At 37.2% G+C, this 21682-nt stretch overlaps 1 protein-coding gene across 1 annotated transcript in view; it reads left to right on the forward strand.

Annotated features, from left to right (window-relative positions):
- Positions 1-19820, forward strand: part of NXPH1 (neurexophilin 1) — a 133698-nt gene extending 113878 nt beyond the window's left edge. The window contains exon 2 of the mRNA XM_085310583.1: positions 18930-19820. Within this exon, the coding sequence (XP_085166709.1) occupies positions 18930-19691 (762 nt within the window). The 3' untranslated portion in view covers positions 19692-19820. The remainder of the gene's footprint in view (positions 1-18929) is intronic.
- The last annotated feature ends 1862 nt before the right edge of the window (positions 19821-21682 follow it).

The following is a 21682-nucleotide window of genomic DNA, read 5'->3' on the forward strand; positions in this document are numbered from 1 at the left end:
CTTCTCAGGACAGCATTTAACACTAAACAAGTCTTTGATTTAATGATATCCTTCAGGAATTGTCTTTGCTCTGTCTTTGCTGGCTGGCTAGTGTTGTTTTAAGGTATAGGGAGCTTGCTGCAGTGGAAGCTAAGGTGTGATCTCAGATATTCTGTAGCAGTGGTCTATGCTCTTGCTCTCTCCTTGTGATAACTTACTTCTCTTTTGTTTATTAGTAAATGACCTTGACATAGTTTGCATTTACCACGCGCTAAGGGCAGGCACATAGCCTCTTACCAGACAGCAGCTGACATAAGGTATCTGATTCCTTTATGACTACTTGTTTAAGTATCAGCGCGATTATAGCAGATTTACAGCCAGGATTGCACCTTGCCTGCAGCCACTGTGCATTGCAGCTTCAATATTTATATAAACTTGTGCTACGGTGTCTTCGGCTGGTGCTCTGCTCCTAGTGGCAGGCGCGACCGAGCCTTGACTAACTGGCTTTGCTACTGTGGTACCAGCTTCCCTGAAACTTTGGGGAAAGGGCTATTCTTCGGGGTTAAAAATGGTATTTTTAAAGGTGGTTAAAGGTTATTTTCTGACAGTAGTAAATTTATGAATCAAGCTGGAAATTTCTTGACAAAGCTCTTCTTTATCAAGACAGAGGATACTCAAAGAAATTGGCTTTGTCAGTGTGAATTTAAAATCTTCTTAAGCATGTTTGTTTGGTTCAGAAGGAGCTTTCTTTGTCACAAACAAATGAAAGGGGAAAACTGTTGGCAGCAGGGACAGGTGATGGTAGTATGTCTGTCTCCATTTACACAGCTGGTTGTTTTTTGTTCTTCCAGTACAAATCCACTTAAATATTGGCCATAAACCTTGGCTGCATTTTAATATTGCCAGTGTACTTGTGATCTTTCTCTACCGATGCTTAAAAAGGGCATTGGCTCTTCCTTTTATTTGATTTCTGTCTGCTGTTATAAAATTAATCTCCCAGCTCATGCTGCAATGAGCTGTGTCAGTGGAAGAGAGATCAGTTTCATTTTTTGCCTTAAAACTTCTTCCAAAGTTACAAGGAGTTTAGCACGTTTATTTTTTTTTTCTTTTCAGTTTTAACAAAGCCCTTGTCTTTTTTTCTGCATTTCTATTTTATCCATGTCATTTTGGTTCTTTTGTTTTATACTTCACATTTTTTCCACACTCTTTTTTTCCCCCTTCAAGCCTAGTTTATAGTCTCTGACAGGATTCTCTCTATGCTATCTGCCAAAACATCTGTTCCTTTTCTGAATAAAAAGCTTCCTTCTCCAGAAAGTGTCACACGGGTCCACACCGACTATAAACCTCTCGTTCTCTCTGCAACTTTGCCAGTGACGGACCAGCATCGGGAAGCTTTGTATTCTTGTCTGTCTTGTCTCATTTTTCTTTATGCCCAATTCAGGTAGTTTATTGGAGGAAAAAAAGAAAAAAAAAGGATTTTGCATCTTTTGAATTTCAATGTACACACTTCCTTTCAAAGTCTGCTGTTAATTCTTTGTACTTTCTGTTCTTAATCCTGCAATTATTTCCTGAATTTCTGATCAAAACAGATATTGATTAGCTTAAAAAATTGATTCTAGTTAAACAGATTCTGTTGTCTGTCCTTTTTGGGAAGATTACTTTTGTATTGCTATCCTCACCAAATATGCAGCATATAATCAGCTAGCCTTGATTATTCTTAGTTTGATTTTCTGATGCTACAATTTTGCAGTCAGAGTAGCATTTAGAGCAGTTTGGGCTTTCAAGTTCCCTTGAACAAGTTGCTTAACTTTCAATACTTTGGTTTTGTCATTTGTCAGTAATAATGTTTAAAACAATTCTTAGGTACTAGGTAGACTTGTTTATATTGTAAAGCACTTTGACATCTTCAAGGAAAAGTGCCGCATTTCAGCAGGATATGATTCATATATTATCTTCCCACAGCATTACAAATTCCTTTTCACTAAATATTTTTCATGTCACATTTTACAAGTGGTCAATATTAACAATGAGTCATTTAAATATCTCCTCAAAATACTGAAAGAAATATTTATTGTTTCCCATGTTACAACGTAAGGCAATGGTTTTCATACATATTTAGCTGTCGCATAATTTCCTGGTAGTATGTTGCTGAAATTATTGTCTTTTGAACTTCTTTTTTTTAACGAAGAGGGTTTGCTAGTGAATTGTTTAAGTTCCTGCAAACATCTGAGCCTTAATATTGTAAATAATATAGGAGAGCAGTGGACAGAAAATTCCCATCAGAGTAACTGTAGATGTTTCACTTTTTCAGTCTCCTGAAGTTTTTATTAATTTTCATGGAAAATGAATGGGATTTTTTTTTTCAAAATCTGCAAGAAGTCTCCCTATTTTCTGTCCAGGAAACCTATGTATTTCCATTGTAAGATTTATAGCAATTATTTAGAGGATTCCAGTGTCAATCTGTTACAGGGTTGGGGAAACGCACAGTTCTGCTCCATTATTGCCTCTCTCTGTTGGACACACTGGGAGCTTCTCCAGGTGGCAGTGGTTTGATATATGCTGGTAAGCCCTGCAAAGAGAATTGCTAAGGAAATTGAATTCAGGCCCTCTCCATGGCTTGATTTCCCCTAGAACAGGTGGCCTGGCATGCTGGCCACTAGTTCCTGTTGACTGAGTCCATCCAAACCCTCATTCCCCTCGTGCGGAGGATTTTGTTTGTGGAAGCTGGCAAGTGGCCTTCCTGGAGGAGCTGTGGCAGCAGGAGGAGGGCTGGGAATAATAGCTCAGAAGTCCTGAGTCTTTTCATGGCTCTTGCTGTGTTTTGCTGGTTCTTGGAAGGGCCTGAGAGAGACTGTAGTATGATTTATTATATTAAAGACTGAAAATTCCCAGTTGAGGAAATATTGCCCAGGTAACAAAAAATATTTTCTCAGACAGCTTATGATGAGCAGCTTTCAGTTGAAGGACTCAGGTTTGTTTCCTGCTGAGATCTTAGGACAAGGTTTGAGAGGGTTTCTTTTCTTTCTTGGCTTAAAATGCCCCATATATCAAATTTTATTTTTTATTTTTTATTTTTTTGCTTATGAAGGCCTTTCCCAGTATGTCAAAGACAGCAGGGAAGGGAGAGTGTTCCAGTCCTGAGAAATATTAATTACCCAGTTCAATATGCTGATATTCGCTGGGCTATTCAGTAATTAAGTGGAGCAGATTAGAATTTCAGTCATGCCAGTGTAATTCCAAAGTAACTCTACTAAAGTGCGGTCAACTGATTCTATAAACTACTTTTATTTGTACACTAGAAAAATGATGCTCTCTTTTTGTCCCTTAAATGCAATCTGAGCAGCCTACTGGGAAGTGTCATACTGGGAAACACTTTTCAGTGTGTCCCTCTATGTGAACCACCTACTGCCTGCTGAAGTCAGAGAGATACTCCAGTTGGATTCATGAAGCGCTGGCCTGAATTCTGTTTATACAGGAAATGCCTCAGTCCTGTGAATGCATACAAATACTATGGTTTGCATTTATCTTGGAAAATTTACATTTTCCAATGGATATTAAGGAAGAAAATGAGGGATGTGCTTATACTGTGCAACAGYTGCAGTGCAGGTGTATGAGCTAGAACTCGACAAACCATCTCCCAAACCAGAAAGTATAGAGCTGCATCAGCTCTGGCCAAACTAATGGCCGAAATGATAAGCTCCGCTAATAGGTGGGTCTAAAGATTTTCTGTGCTGCCTTAGGATAACACAGGCTGTCTGCTTTGAAGTACCTTGCTAGTACCTTTAGCTGCTGTTTAGATCAGCCCTGTATCAGGGCTATGGGCTGTGCGTACAAGTTTGCAATGCTGATATGCTTTAAATATTATAGAAATGTAAACATAATCCATATGAAGAAGTCTTTGACAGAAAGGAATACAGTAGAAATGTGGTTCTGGGCTGAGTTACAAATATGTACATTCTTGTACAAAGGCAGTAGATATTGACATACATAGGTAAGGAGTGCAAAACTATGTAGTAAACTGCCATGGTATTAGGCACTGGCGTTTCTGGGTAAGTTAATGTCAGTTTAAGGCCAACATGCTGGCAAAACTCATGTTTTTCCAGTTTTAAGCTTTACAATAAGAGCTGCATGCCTTGCTATTAAAATATCTGTTATTTGGGTGCTGAGTGTATGGCAGACCTTGTAGCCTCCATGTTTCTTCTCTATCAATTAGTAAATGCAAATGTGAAATATAATTGAATGTAAATTTGAAAATAACCAGAGAAGAATAGATCTGGAGATAATGAACCTAGAATAAGATAATCGTATTCAGAAGTAACTCAAAGTAATGATCTTCATGCTGAAGCTTGAAATGTTGTTCATCTCTTTCTATATGATCCCTTTTTTTTTACAATGAAATCCAAAACAACGTGAGTTTCAGCTATGTTGGAATTATATTACCATCTAGGGGTAGATTTTGATGCAAGCCAAAACTAACAGATTTCCACGCAGCCCCTTAATAATTCTAATTGCCAGGAGCTAGGCATTTCTTAGGAACGCACTGACAGTGGAGTAGTGGGAGTCTGCAAAATCTTCTTGGCTGGAACTGCTTTTTAATTCACATAGGAGACCTTATCTAGAGGTTGGCCCAGTGGCCAAATTTTTCAAAGTTTCTAGTTAAATGATTTAGTCTATGCTTCATCTGGAAACTACAGCCAAAGCTGTAATTAACACTGGCAAATGTGAGCATGTTCTTAAAGATCTTATTGGTTAAAACCAGCGAGGGGGGCAAGATGCATGCCTCAGGGACTCTACAGTGTACTTCAGAGTCCCTCTGTAGGGACTAGCAATTAAGTTACGAGTTCAAATCCAGCAAAGGTCAAGAGTGATTAACACTCTTTTGTTCTATTGGTTATTGGGAAACAGATGTAAAATGCAGTGATGATCAAAATCCAATTCCTAGTAGATATTTCACATCATAAACACCAAACTCCTAATGATCCCTTGCTGGCAATCTGATTAGAATGGGCAGTAATTGAACAGGCACGGAGACTGCCATGCAGTCCTTTACTGCTGCTCCCCATAATGTAAAGTACTGTCATTTTAGGTCTGAAGGACGTGGTGGAAAATTGCAGTCTCTCAGCCTGAGCTTTTTATGTTCTGTTGGTATATTTGGAAATGTTCCATCCTGAGTAATGTGAAATTGCATTTTGGATCAGAAATATAGTTTAAGATTATTTTAAGTGATCTGAATGTAGAAGAACCCACAACTTAAAACTGACACTTCTATGATAATTTTAAATATGTGCTATCAGATTATCAAATGGATTAGTCTGTCATGGATCTGCTGAAAAATTAATTAAGCTATAGTTGATGTTAGCTAAGGATCTGATTCAGCATTACTGAAAGTACCTRTTCATACATGAAAATACATGAGTAATTATAGAGAAAGTATACCATAATTATAAAATGTGCACATATATATGTGTGTATGTTTGCTACCGTCATATAGAGAAGCTGAAAAATGAAAAGCTTGAGTTTATCAAATTATCCTGCAACTGGTGAGAGACAGAATGTCAGTCTTGTAGCCGTGATGTCTTGCAGACCAAATCTCATGTATATCCAGTGTTCCATGGAAAAAATGTTCTGAAACTACCAGAAAATCCATTTTCTTTGATTCATCCAGGGTATTACTAGGTTACACCAGTTGAAAATCCTTCCATGTTTGACCACCAAAAGCCATTAGATGAATGTACAGATAATTTTGAATGAATGGATAAAGTGCTTACAGGATCTTGCAACAAGTACCACATCAACATTTCTTGCTGTCTTACAGTCCCTAGTCTTTAGTTACTCACAGCAAACTAAGAAAGAAAGCACTCAAAAAAAGTTAATTATTTGAATAAAATTAGTAAAATGTTGCTTTTTTATAGTAAGTTTATATAAATCATATCATTAGAGTAAATCATATCATTAAATAAATTAAAAACAATGGAAAAACATTCTTGTCACTCACTAGATAGCTTACGATCTATGTTAAATTATATAGGTATAAGTACTCTCCCTGTGGTTCTTATCAGAGCAGCAAGTCTCACTGCTGAGGGCAGGATTCCTTGCTCCTGAAGAAAATTGGGACTTCTTAATTCTCTACTAGTTGGTTTCAGGGTTCTTGATGATGTGAAACCGTAGGTTCAATGATACAACTCTCCTCTGAGCTGACCTTGTGTCTGTGAATGTGTATCCCTTTCAAAATAGCTGGTGGCATTTTTTATATCAGCCAGTTATTGTAATCAATCTTTTTTGAGACCTCCTGGATATGACATTAGAATGAAAAGTCCAGAGATGTGTACTAAAACCTAGCTCTGCAAGTGAGTTAGAAGATCATTGATATTTATTCTTTTATCTTTGCCTTTGCCATGTCTGTTTGAATGAGAAAGTTCCCTAGGGCAGTGACTAGGTATTTTTACAGTTCCTAGTAAACCCTAACTCTGACCATAGGGTGGTCCCTGAGCATTGCAGTAAGTAATAATGTATAACACTGACTGCTGATTTTGAAAGAATGTCTCTTCTGCTAATGCATTTCAAAGAAGTGTGTGAAAAAGTGTCATTTATTCCCTGAAAAATGGAACTGCTAAGCATTTATATTTAAATTAAATGCTTTTATGAGTTCATTGAATGTTATTTAGCAAGTATATTATAGTGAAGGCATGTTACCTATTGCCTTAGAATGAGAGTTTTATCGTTTTTTTCATAGTTATCTTCTGCATCAGCATTTGGCGGGTAACAAATGAAATTTACTTGCTAAGGTTAAATTGTTTTGTGCTGCTGCTCAGCTGCACTGATACAGAGGATGAGACAATGGAAGAAAGTTATTTGCTTTTTTGGGGCAGACATAAGAATATATTAATATACTGTGATCTTGCCCTGTCTTTGAAGAAATGTTTATTCTCTAAAAGGCAACATGAACTCTATTTCTAAGTCACTGCATTGAAATCCTGTTCATCCTAGAGGCTGTATCAATGGAACTGCAGACAAGATTGACCCAAATAATTCAGTATGGCTGAGGTGGGGATGCTTAGAATGATCTGAGGTCAAAGCAGAATGGACTCAAAATATTATTCAAAACTCAGAGATAAAGGCTGTCGGGTATTTGGTATTAAAAAGTTCCTATTTTCTATCCATTTGTAGTACCACTGTATTTACTGATTCATGCACATTTGGGACCAAAAATGGCTCATTTTTTTCCTGAATATACTGAGTTTGTTATACCTTAAGATCATTAAAACACGCTTTTGTTAAATACTAAAGCCTAAACTTGTAAGGATTCTAGTCTAATCTTTAGACTAAGGTTTTTCTTTAAATCTCAAAGAGCTTCTGAACACCACACATGTTGCAGGCTTCCCTTTATTTTAAGCACTTTGTCCATTTTTATAGGCCAGTTGAATTTTTTTACACACCTGCAAAATCCTTGTGATACAAGGTCAGAATAATAAATTTTAGTTTTTTTATTCTTTATGTAGAAAAAGGTAATATAATGCCATCACTACTTTATTATTCTGCAGTCATTCTCCTACTGTGCAACTTAAAATATTTCAGCCATCAACATTTGGAGAAAGTTGGTAAGTATAGGGTACTTCATAACCATTTGCCTTTAAAGACTACATTTCCTTCAGCCACACTGCCTAGAATGGCTGTTCCACATCAAGATGACAGAGAAAGTTATGAATGAGATAGCTGAGGTGAGCTAAGGAGAAGCTAAGCAGAGTCTTTGCACCAGTGGTAAAAGGATCCTGCATTTCTGTTTAGAAGCTCAGTTTATATTTCTTGTTAATCAGAAATTTTCGGACCTTTCTGAAAACTGTGAAAAAGTCTCAGAAGGGTTTACAAAACCGGTACTCAGGTTTGTTTAAAAAAGGAAAGTCTGTCTGTAAATTGAAGATGCTTGGCAAAAGTTAACGAGCATAAAATAACCCCAAAGATATCAGTCTAGCAGACCCTGAACCAGCTGTATTCAGCTTGATTCAGTACAGCATAGTATGACATTTAAAGCAATGTATCAAAACTACTATGTGCTACAGGGGAGGACTCATTTTCTGTTCTCCACAAATTCAAAGCCCCATTTATTACCCTAGAAATAGGTGTGCTGAAGCAGTGTTCACATACTTTCTCCCTAAGTTTTTCCTTTCATTGTGAAAAACTTAACAATGAATAACCTACTTCAACATAAGTGTCAATACCCAAAGGACTCTTCTTTTATCTCAATTTAAATTAATGACCTTTTTGATAGTACTAGCAATTGGACCATGGCTCTCATGAGTCAGTCATTTACATATGGAATTTGATTAATTCTGATGACTATTAATTTTTGCTTTTAATTAGGTATGGTACTATTACACAAAGAAAATACTACACTGCTTAAGACAACTATCAGTCAATGACAGTGTTGATTTTCCATTGGGTAATCCTGTTTTGTTTGTGCTAGGATCCCTCACAATGTCTGTTTGGATCAGCTCAGAAAGCTATCACAAACCTAAAATAGGATGTATGCAAGTAAAGAGATAATCACTGCAAAGAATTACTTTGAAGAAATATTACAAATATTTAAGAGGTGCAGAAATAGGCGTAGAGTATCCGCTTGTTATGCTCTGCAATGTTACTCCTCATGCTGGAATAATGGCTACCACAAGATATCTGTGTCGGAGTCGCAGAGAGCTCAGCGATGCAAGAAGAAAGGAGGCACTACTTTTTCTGAGCCTACCTGGTCTCAGCACAGCAAATCATTGCTGATGGTGGAATCCTGTTCAAAATTTGGATCATGAGTAAATTTCGCTGGGATCTTGCAAAGATCTGGCACCAGATGTCTCCTAGTTTCTGTGGGACAATCCATACTTTGAGTTCTCTGTACCGGGGGAGTACTGACTGCAACATGCTTCTGTAAGCCGTAGCCAGAAAAGCAACATGCAGCACTTGGATTGCTTAGCAGAGCTGGTGCCCACAGCTTCCTGCTGAGCAGACCTCTAAGAATTAGCAAACCTTGGCAAAATTGCCAAAAGAATCTCAATAAGAATTGATTGAGTACCCTTGCAATAGAATAGAATAGATGCTTAAACTTTCCCTTTCCCCTTCCTTACTGAAACAACATTAAAGAAACACACCTCTTTTCTCAGAGATGGATTTTTATGTCCATTGACAAAACGAATGAACAATCAATGACTATTAAAAAACTCAATTAGGAAGGGAATACTTCTGATTGAAATTCAAGAAGAAAAGCTTATTGTCTTGGTGATCACAAAAGACTTCAGAGAAATCAGTGCACGTATCTGGCAAAGATATAACATGAAGATGAAAGCATACCTGACAGCAGTGAGGGGCCAATCTCTTCCTGGTCTATGATATGACTTCCTCTGTGCTTTAAAATGCCTCTCCTAAAGTAGACAGATGTTTGTAAAAACAGTAAAAACTGATAGTGAACAAAAGGTAGTTTTTATGAAAGGAAACTATTTTTGCAGGAGAATTTCATATCCTTGTGCAAGCTGTTTTTTTGTGTTTCATGAGCATCTCATACAGATGCAAAATTTCTTTGTGTGGAAATGTAAACTCTGTCAACATCAGTGGGAGTTAAATCTCCTCAAATGACAGGTTTGTTCAAGTTTCTAGAGCGCTGTTATGAATAACCACCCTGGAAACTGACTCAGTTATATCAATATTCTARTGCATTTCTATGAAAGATAAGGTGTCAGACGTAGCAGTAATAAACTATTTGGGTAATATTAACATGGGAGCATTTTAATTTTATTAAGGWTTTACATTAACAGTGAACATCTGGATACCGGATGTAGAATAGCACATGTTAATAGTGTACAGTGGCTTTGATCACTGTGGCGTACTGGAATAGCCTTCATTTAACCAGTACAGAACACATTATATTATTTTTCAGAAGATATGTCTAACCATATGAACAGGACATTTTCTTCAGGGTGTGCTATATGTAAACCCAACTACAGTACAAATTTTGATTAAAATGTTGCTCTGTGGCCTTTCATATAAAATCTAATTTTATTTAATATTGCTTTCTACATGTATGCAGAAAATGGCAAGCCAATATTAATAAAAGAAGGCTTATGAGAATGTGCAATGAGAGCAATAGATCCTTGACAAAATTTATTTACCTAGTTAGACTTTCATTTTAAAGTTAGTAGCACTCTGTGATACCAGTATAATATAGAGGTTTTAAAACTCTATTAGACTTTTTTAACCCACTTTAATTTATTCCATGGAAGTTTAATCTCCTGCTGAACGGAGCAGGGGTGAATTTTCAAAAGTCATAATCCACTGAAGTAAAAAATCTTTAATGACAACATAGGCAGCAGGCTTCAAGAGTTTAGTTTAAATTCTTTCTAAAAATGTAAAACACAGGGCAAGAGTTAATAGGATATTTCATACAGTTACATTTCAATCCTTTTCAAATCTCTATAAATTCACTTGCATCACCGCCATTAGAAATATTTGGGCTGAATTCCTTCACTTCTAAGGCAAAAAGCAGAAAGATAGAAAGCTGTAAAATTGCAATATGACGATTTTCGCAGTGTATTGTAACTCAGTTGGTCTTCAGCTCACAGACTATTATATGCAACAGTATAATGTTTTTTAAATTGAAAGAGAAATGACATGCTTCACATGCCAAACAATGTCCATTCTGCCATAATTATATTACTAGGCAAGAAAATGAAAATAAACTACATAACACCACAATATACATTTGCTGCTGCTCTGGGAGTTTAGTAATTGACTTTAGTGGTGGGTCAGGATTTGGCCCATAAACTGAGCAGAGAGAGTTCATACTTTTTCACTGTGTTCCAAAAACACAATTACAAATGTGCTTTTACTCAGTGAATTTTCAGTATGTCATTATATACCTATAATGTTCAWCTAGCACTTGTTTAGGATTTAGCCCTAGGTGTATTGTGAGGGTGAAAATGTTTAATCTAACACTTAATTCCCCTACTATTTCCTTTGGAGCTGCCTAGTTCAGGAAGAACCTGTAACTCAGAAATCACCTCTTTCTYCCCCATCCTCCCCACCTGGAAGCTCCTCTGGTGCCAGCTACTCTGAGCTATAGACATTTATAAGTCTGCCTGACCTGAGCAATCAGGCACCAAGCTCCTGCCTGAGCCCTACTAGGAAAATGCTGCTGCTGTAGTAGATAGTGTTGTATCCTGCTGGACAAGGACTTAGGGTGACTTTAAGTGAAACTAGCAAGTTGATGGTTCAAAAGAACAAGAGGAGAGGATTCCTAAGACAGTGTGGAGTTAAGTGATGGAATATCTGGTCGCAGGGTATTTTGGATGCTAGAAATTTCAGAGATTTCTACATGTAGAACATGTTCTACRTGTTCTACAAATTAATGTAAGTGATAYTTGTTGAAGATTATAAAATGCATAGAAATCATTCCAGATCAAGAAGTCCCTGATTTGAACAGGGTTGGAGGATGGGAGAGATTTTCTGGAGGAAGYGCTGTATACGTTTTTCTGTATATGCTTCCCTGCATTTGTATTCTTTGCAAAAAAATCAAATTTTAGCTGTTGTTGGAAACGTATTGCATGGACTAGACAAATTTTTGGTTTGACTTGGAAATTTTCTCAAATTTTTAAATTAATTTGACAGTGACAATCACCTCCTTGCTCTCTGGGAGCTACATTTTTGAAGAAAAACAATACAATCCATTCTTTGAAAGAAAAGAGTATTATCAGTGCCAATCTCCACATCTATGTCCCAAAAGGATGGATTGTTTGTTCTGGCTGGCTTTTCATGGCTTCTTGCTGTGGAGCAGTGGTTTTGGTTTATGATCCAATGACTAGTTTTCTCCAGACCACACAGAAGGGCCTGAATGTTTAACTCCAAGTCTGATTTTCAGCCTGGAAGCCTTTGAAAGGAAAAAAAAGTCATGGGTTCTTATATAGAACTACAGGGCCACAGCTGAGAGGGCAACACAGGGAAAGGGAACTAGATAAAAAAGAGGAAGAGAGAAATATCAGTTTGGGCACTGCTGTCAGAAAAATTGTCTCCATAATCACAGTCTKACTGATTCCAAGTTCCTGTCATATCTTTAGATGCCTAAGTGCTTTTTAAATGCCTAGTCATTAAACATTTGCTCTAGTCACTAGTCTAAAAGTAGGCTAAAAGAGACTTATTTTTCAGATTCTGAATACCTATGAAAATGATTTGTATGATCAAATCAAGCCCAACAAGGCCACAGTAAAATGCAAAGCTGTACTGTTTATGAAGCGAAATTTCRGTATGGGAAATTTCTAACATCTGAAAGAAAGGGTAATACTGCCAAGACTGTACACCTTGTTGCACAGGTAACACAGCATTTGCCTGAGTGTGCTCATAAATATAAATGTACAGGGAGTAGTGAACTTGAACACTACTAGAGAATTTCATAGAGGATTAGAAAGTGTGAACATTGTACTCCTGCTAACCTGCAGTCTTTGTATTGCCTCTACACTATCCTGATAAAATCATAGGTGATATAAATCACAGGTATAATTTTTCTTACCTACTCTTAGGCATTTAAATGATGAGCATTTATTCAATTYTTGAAGCATTAACAGCAAATGGAGAAAGATGAGGTAGTTTACTCTGTTTCTCTCTCTCTCTCTCTCTTGCTTACGGAGTAAGCTTAGATGAATAGTTTAGACCTAGCACCTACATTTCAGAGAAGTGAGGTGATCAGTGAGGTGGTTCTTACTCTAGATCATGGACAGGGCTGGCGCAGAATATGTTCTGACTCTCCTAAAATAYGGAGACAGGCTGCTACTTTCTTTCGTCAGTCTGTTACTCACTAGTCATAGGGCCTGTGGAAATGCCCCTGTTTAGCCCACAGATGACATGGGTGCAAGAGAGAGGAAATGAGACTTTAAAGTTAAATTTGACATTGTCTTTGTAAAGTATTCTGATGAGAGGCCAAACATTCAAGGTTCTGCATCAACTTTACACCCACTGAAAATTATTAGATCTACTGGTTTCAGGAGGCTTCTTACATTTTGTAGAAGAGCACTGTGAAGAATGTTACTTGTTTTAGTTCTTTCTTTGTCGCAGAACAACCTATTGCAATATCTTAATATTTGATGATCAGCAGCTGTTAAGAATTACAATGTCCCTAAAAAATAGCTCTTATGATGATACAGAAGCAGACTCCTTTTTGTAGCTAGAAATCATCAGTTTTCCCACACTGGTACCTGTAGAAAAAAAATTAAAGTGCATGTAGCAGCAACAAAAAGGTAAGGAATAGCATGGGGCACATGGATAGAGACTGTCTTTTCCATTTTCCATTTCAAAAGAAGGCAGCAGGACCTGGATTCAAAACAGACAGAAAGAGGGAAGAGAGCCRTGGGACTCATTGGTGAAGGCCATTATGGAAGTTAAAATTCTACAGAGGGTCAGGGGGGAGTGGACAAATGCATAGAAGAGTAATCTACTAAGAATTACTGAAGCAAAACACATACAGATAAAACATATCTAGCTCAAGAGGCTAAAAATATTTGGCGGGTGGAAAATTTTAGGGGTATATTATCTGCTTGACCTCTTCTAGTCTTCTACAGGCATCTCTTATAACTGCTACTGGAGACAAGGCATTTTTCTAAATGAAGCTTTGGGCTGATCCTTCATAGCCATTTTTATGTTCTCATTTGACACAGTAGATCAGGGTTTACTCTTCCATTTGTCATACTCATTAGGGTTTGCATATTTCGATTGACTTCACCAACCCATAGCAAAAAGGCTTGTAAGTAAAAAAAAAAAAAAGGTCTGTTTATGTGGGGTAATAATACATGGGGCTTATGGGGTTTTCTGAGTTTGTCCTTTCTTTCCTAAGTATCAATTTGTAGCAGATGTGAGTCCTTAACTGTGTTTTACTCCTCCTGTCATAACCATGTTACCATCAAATTTCAATCTCAGGTTCTATTTTACTATTGAATTTTGGTAGAATATATATAGCTTTGGCTTGTCTGGAAAGTATTCACTACATAAAATCTATCCTTGACATTAGTAACTTGTTAGATGGCTTAGATAGCTATAAGAAGAATAGTTGATCAAAGTAAAATAATAAAAAATAAAAATCCAGATTTTCCCTAGATAGGACTATTTGTGGGTAAATTGGGTCCAACTAACATTTTCTTAGTGCTATCCTGACTTAATAATAGTSCAACTTACAGTTATATATTTCAGTACTCAAATACTAATACGGTATCTGAGGTATCTGGCCAAGAAAATAAAATTCTACATTCCTGTGTATGGTGAATATGCAAACACAGTACTGCCAATTTTACCATGCTGTGCCAGCAAAAAAAATCTGTTGTTTTTTGATTCATTATTTACCTGAAGAGAGAGATTTTCTACCTTGAGTATTAGATTGTTTACTTTTCCATCTGCCCTTATGTAGTCAAACATTTAGAGGAATAAATACATAATTTCAAAACCAGTGCAGTAATTTTATGTAATGAACTGTCATAGAGCTAGAAAAGAAGGAAAAGAGTAGAAAATCAGGAGGCATTCTGTACCTCTGATTTTTTTTTATCTCAGATTGATCAATCTTAATTTAATGTTACTATATCTGTCATTGCTGTTACAGTGGGAAGAGAATAGAGCCTAAATTTACCTCTTGAGGCCTTGGTGGTCTCCTGAGAGCCCCACCCGGCTTTGCTTTCTCTGCTTCAAATGTTCAAGTTTKACCTAACTAAGCTTTGAGATTTGAGTATCTTTAAATAGAATCCTGGGGTTTTTGAGGCAAATAACTTTCCTATCCCCTAGCAAATCCTAAAAGAAATATACATATTCATTAAAAAACACTTAATGATGTTAAACATCATTGTAAAAATACCTTYTCTCTCAAAAAGGAAGATACAGAATGATTGGACTATTGTCTTTGAATGGAGTGAAAACTGAATTACAGATCAATTCCTGTGTCTCTCTTAACAAAGCTTTGGGATACTGTGTTTAATGAAACTACTGTCTCCACTCTTCCCTAGAAGTGAAAGAAGAAGTGGAACAGCAATTTGTCCTTATTCAGGGGTAAAGAATTACCAGGCAGTTAGCTCCCCATACTTTCTTTATATMAATAAGCTTTACTGGGTAGAGGAAATTCATATTTTCTGTTAAAAATACAAGATCTGAACCAAAAGTCACGCAATTATGCTTACTGAGTGCTTTTCCAGTGACATTTGTACCTTTAGATAGCATCTCTAAATCTTTTTTACCCTTTACTGTTCTGTATGGATACTGCTAACATCATTCAAAAATATTTCTAACTATTAAGTTGCTGAGGAAATCCCCCTCCTCAGTCCTTTTAAAACACGGCGGTGGGCAAAATTTTTCAACATTTCATGCTTACTTTATCATTGCTATTTCATTACAGTAAAGCTTAAAGCTACCAATGATGGTTGGAACTCTACCATGGTAGGCACTGTACACATCCACAGTAAAAGATGAATCTGAATCCTGAAAGCTTCAGCTAACGGAAACTGAAATAATACTACTTATTTTTGTATCATGAAACAGATATTAATCTTGATACTTGCCATCTCTGCAAGTTTATATAACCTAAAGATAGGGAGAAATATTCATATTCACCCCAATCTTGTATAAATTTGAATGGTCCCGGTGAGTTGTGTTGTTACTGAAAATGAGGTAAATAGTCCAATGCCGTAAATCTCAAATTGGAACTGGCACTTGGCCGTGGAAGAGAAGGCAACTCCAGTTACGGTGAATTAATCATTATGGTTACTGTGCACRTTTCCAAATTATATTCCTATATACTCAGGGGAGAGGAGAAAAAGCCATTGTAGAATTTGAGCTGCTTRGTGTTTTAGTTCTTCAGTAGCCTTTTTAAATTGCCCCCCTTTTTTTCATTCTAAAATCCATCTATGTTTCAGCAAGTTAATTTTCATACCACCAAGTGCAGAATCTCATGGATTTGCATGATCTTTACTGTGTTATGATAGTCTTGTAGTGSGAATGAGGAGAGGTAGAAGAAAACTGTGGATTATTTCATGTGAAAATAACTGCTGCTTTTGCAGCAATCCTATTRCACAACAATGCTCTGTGTTATCGGGTGGGCAAAGTCTCTGAGGATGCACATAGCTATTTTCTACAATATATAGTATGCTAACAGTATATGAAAAAGCAATTGACTGGAAAATGTAGTGAAGAATGAATTCTAGAGCTTTTTTATTAACCCTTGTGGGCTATTTTTTCTAGTCATTACAAAGACACTTTACCAGGAAGGCGAAATTCAGGCCTTTAATCACGAATGCTGCCAGTTATCCTCACTGAAAATCGTGAACAGAGGTCTCAGGGCTAACTGCATGACCAGAAGCCTTTCAGATATTACAAAATCAATGACAGTAACAGTCAATTGCATTTATTAGGTCAGATATGAAATAGTATAGCATGCATGGAATCTGAATTTTCCATTTGCATGAGATACACTGCTTTTAAAAACACATACTAAATCAGTCAGCAAGTATTCCAGAAAATACTTACTTCCACTCCTGGGTGTTTAGTTTTATGTAGCTAAAACATAAAAAAACATAAAAAAMCCTTCTCTTTAAATGATATTTATACTGTTATATCTTGTTACATGGGAATTTGTCGCGTAATCATATGAAATGGAAATTATTGGATGCAGAAAGGAAAACAAAAGAAAATGAAGCTGGGAGCAAAGCAAAATAGAGTGGTAAGCAATTTGTTGCTTGCAACCTACAAATTGCAGGTATACTAGCTTCACTAGTTAACTGCTTAGATTCATAGCAGGCTGACAGATTCATGCTAGACAGGCACAGTTTTTCTTTTAACCACATTTCTCCTTTTATTTTGCASTTCTTCCCCATATGCTACTGCAAATTATATTCTGAGTCTCTTTTTCTCTCCCTGTGACATATTCACTGCTACTTCATTAACCARYGCACCATCAGCGCATTTCATTGCAGATTCTCTCCTGGCTCACTGTGTTGATGCTAAGCTGCAGCTCCAAACTGGTTATCAGAATGCTAGGCTGTGATTACCTTTCCTTCCGTTCAAGAGAGGCGAAAGTCATCCCCTTGGCAAAATTCTAAATAAAACTCATATTTTATCTATTACCTTTACTGGCTCACCAACCTGCAATGCTCTGGGGACATACAGCATGGGATATGACAGATTTATTTACTTATTTTGTTTACTGTAAAAGGCTGGGAGCATATCTCCTATCTGATCAGTATGTTAAAACAACTTAGACTGATTTTATGTATATGCCTTCAACTGACCTTGAGAGAGTACTGAAGTTAATGAAAGCATGCTTCAATTCCACGATTGTTAGGAAATGAAAAGGCCATGCTGTGATAGATATCCACTGTGACATATATCTCCAGTTGTACCAGTAGGGAGGGGCCATAGTTTAAATACTAACTGGTTTTCAATGAGTTCCCTGGATTGGAAATACATCCAATTCATTTTTAAGTGAAGAGAAAGATAAAACTGCAGCTATGATAGGGGCATGTAATTCAGCTCCAGACCACAGAGGCATAAAATATGCATATTCAGAACGAGCTATGTAACGATGAAAAGAGAAATGAGAGACTTGATGGCRTCTTTAGAACAGTTCAACTGTTAAAAAATGTGGCACGTGTCTGGTGTGAATTTTTTAGTGGGAATGGGAGCAAGGGTGCTGCAGATCCCCCCCTCCCCTCCACTCATTGCCCCTTGCCGGTTCCAGGCCTCCCCACCGCGCTCCATCAGAACTGTACCAGTGCTGCCGTCGGACAGCTGTGAGGCTGCATCTGTTCTCTGTTTTCCACACAATTAAGGCAAAGAGAAAAAATAAATATGACAAATTGCTCTGACATGGAGTTCTGTGAAAAACTACCTCTGAACTTTATGGTTTGGTAGGAACTTGACACAAGGTTTCCTCTTTTCCTAGAATGTGATTTGCAGGTTTTTTTATGGTTACTTTTAAAATTGGTGGCCCTGTTTTTCTTGAAAATACACAAGTGGTTGTCTGTCTCGCACAGATCACTTGGGTTTGGGGAGGAAAGTGTGAAGAAAGAAGTCAAGTGAGGAAGGAGAAATGCGTGTCATACTAAACACAGATGAAGCAAATCAGTAGTCATTCTGTAAGGGACCATAAGAGATTGTGACTCCTCTTGAAATTCTGCAGGTACAGCACACAGTATGTTTATTGCCATCAATGCAGGACTCATTAAAACTTTTTATTATTCTATTATTTATATTGCAGTTGTGACTGAAGGTCCCAGCCAAGAACACAGGACAATTTGTACTTACAAAATGAGTGAGGATATATCTATGCTGATATTACTAGATTTATAATGACATAGGCTCTGAGCATGATCAGTCTGGCATCACCAAGAAAGCAACTTGACAGTGGAATCTGGGGTCGGCAAAAATAAATGGGTGTGAGTCTTATGATGGACAACACAGTCATAGTGTAGACGAAATATTCAAGCATGTATATGTCAGTTTGAGATGAGAAGCAGCCAGTGAAAACCACATACACAGTGGAGGAGAGGAAGGGAACTGAAAATCAGATGACATAGTTATGTACCTTGATTTTTACAGTACTTCATTATATATTTATTATTTGACATAATATGCTTATTACTTGAAGACTTTTTACAGGCATCATGACAGAAGTAGCTTTTAGGCTGAAAAATAAAATGAATGTTCTGGATTAATTCTGGAGGCTAAGTAAAAGACTGGCGAAGGAGAATTGGATAATAACCACTTGGAAAGAAGAGGCAAGCAGACTTTTCAGTTTTGTTTTACTTATGTACAGAGGATATAATTAAATTTATCCTAAAAAAATAATTCTTGTTAATTTTGAATTCTGATCATTCTGGTCTCAGGTGGGAATGATGAATTTTATATTACATACCTCAATATTTCTTTTCTTTCTTCTTCCCTTCTTTCTTCTTCAGGTTACTTGTGCAAATTTAACAAGTGGTGGAAAAACAGAACTTCTAAAGTCAGGAAGCTCCAAATCCACACTAAAGCACATATGGACAGAAAGTAGCAAAGACTTGTCCATCAGCCGACTACTGTCACAGACTTTTCGTGGAAAGGAAAACGATACAGATTTGGACCTGCGATATGATGCCCCAGAAACTTATTCTGAACAAGACCTCTGGGACTGGCTGAGGAACTCCACAGACCTGCAAGAGCCTCGGCCCAGAGCAAAGAGACGGCCCATTGTCAAGACTGGGAAATTTAAGAAAATGTTTGGCTGGGGTGATTTTCATTCCAACATCAAGACTGTGAAGCTAAATCTGTTAATAACGGGGAAAATCGTTGACCACGGCAACGGAACGTTTAGTGTTTACTTCAGGCATAATTCCACTGGTCAAGGGAATGTATCCGTGAGCCTAGTGCCCCCTACAAAAATAGTGGAATTTGACTTGGCACAACAGACAGTGATTGATGCCAAAGATTCCAAGTCCTTTAACTGTCGAATCGAGTATGAAAAGGTTGACAAGGCTACCAAGAACACACTCTGCAACTATGACCCTTCAAAAACATGTTATCAGGAGCAGACCCAGAGCCACGTGTCATGGCTCTGCTCCAAGCCCTTTAAAGTAATCTGCATTTACATTTCCTTTTATAGTACAGATTATAAACTAGTACAGAAGGTGTGTCCTGACTACAACTACCACAGTGATACACCCTACTTCCCGTCAGGGTGAGGAGAAACGTGTGTCTGAGACTGAAGCCTGGGGAATAAAAGAGGCCGTGTGACAGGGCTGTTACCTCGAGGAAGAAGGCCACATCTCTTGCCTGGAATGTGTCTACCCGCTGCTGCTGATGTCAAATGGCTGCAAATACGTTAGTGGAAAACAATCCAATGTAATTTTTGCCCAGTCAGCTCCATGTATCAACCTAGTTGTATTTCACTATGGATTTGAAATAAAACCATGCATATACACAGAGACACTCTTTTCAGCTCACCTCTGGTGAGATTCCTGTTAAGAGAGCTTTCWTTGTCTGATACATAAGGTTTCAGGATAACCTATCATCAAGCAAAATGGATTAACTAGACAGAAAATGGTTTCTAACGCAGACTGTTATGGAAATCTCTTTCAAAGTCTTGAGTACATGCCAATCAATAATCTCCGCTCATGCGTTCTACTGCTTGGAGTAGCTGTACTGGTAAATAATATTGTAGGAGTAAATGCTTGTTAAAATGGGGAAAAAAATGTGTGTCTAGAGTTCAGTATTCCTTATTATATGAACACAGCAAAGCGTAGTGACTCTTTTTCCAGCATACAGTAGGCACATTCAAGGTGGTGTTAGGGGGCTCTTTTTCTGTGGAGCGAACCTGTTACTAGTAAAGATGGGCAAGCATTTGGAATTTACATGTGGGCAGACGTTCTGGTTTCATGTTTCTCTGACTCTTTAAGCTCTGATTCTTTAAACCTGGTTGAGTTTAGGCCAGCTAAGCTACTTAAAAACTCTCCAACTGATCACTAAGAGGGAAAATGCCTGATGGAGAACATGTAAGTTATAAGTGGCTGTCTTATCTTTATTACAAACTATTGTAACAAATTCAATATCCTAGTCTTCATTTGTATGAATGGTTTGTATTGTACATAATTTAACCAGTGTTATTTGAGCTGCTTATTAATATTAACTTGTAATTGTCTCTCTGCTTGTTATTGGTTAAAAACAAAGAAATGAGGAATCCATTTTATCAATGTAGCTGTAAACTCCATTGAAAGACAGAACTATGTACAAAGCATTTATTCAGCTAAAGTATTGTTGAAAGCTATACATATACAACATTACAGTCTGTCTGTATTTAGATATTTTATTTCCAGAGAAAAAAATGAACTGTACATAAAAATAAAAAATCTTAAAGTTGAGTTTCAATATGTGCTGTGCAGATAGTAGTTTAAATGGTTCTGGCAAGGCAATAACACTCAAAGTCTGGTGTGCTTTTCAATATTGTCTCTTTGCATATGAAGGGAGGTTGGACTAGATGATCTCCAAAGCTTACTGATTCTATGATATATATTTATACATATGTGTGTGCATGTTTGAGAGTGTATATGTACATGTGTGTGCGTAAGCGTGTGTGTATATACACATAGACATAAGTGTAGATATATAAAACTATCTCAGGCCCTATTCCTTGCAAGCAGATCTCATTATGACACAAGGACTTGCTGATTTGAGTGGAATCCCCCACTCAGAGAAGAAATTGCAGGAGCAGGGTTTCWTTTGAACAGATTCATTATTGCTCAGAAGTGGGGAAACGTGATGCCACTCTCTGTGTAAACAGGTCTGCCTTTGCCTTAATTCTAGCCTCCTCTGAGGCACTGATCTCTTTTTATGGAATGAAGAGACCTCTTTTTATGAAATGAAGGAGCTTTCTTCCTCTAAAAAAAAAAGTTAATAGCTTTTATATATTTTTTTTGTATATAGTGGCATGCTTTATCCCCAGTAGCAAGATAACCAGCAAYCATAACATGTCCATGCCTAAATGAAGGCTGCCCAAAGAAGAACTCAGCATTTCATCTCATATCTTTCAGAAATATCATTCCTTCCCTCTCCTATCCTTACCCCAGGTTCTGTGCTCTTCTGTCAAAATTGTGAATGCAGATATGGGTCAGCTTACAAATATACACATCATGAACAACTTCTGCAAAGTCCCACCAAACACTCCACTAAGTTTCAA

Source organism: Rhea americana, unplaced genomic scaffold (genome assembly GCF_003343005.1).
Source record: "Rhea americana isolate MKP2758 unplaced genomic scaffold, rheAme1 scaffold_32, whole genome shotgun sequence".
NCBI lineage: Eukaryota > Metazoa > Chordata > Aves > Rheiformes > Rheidae > Rhea > Rhea americana.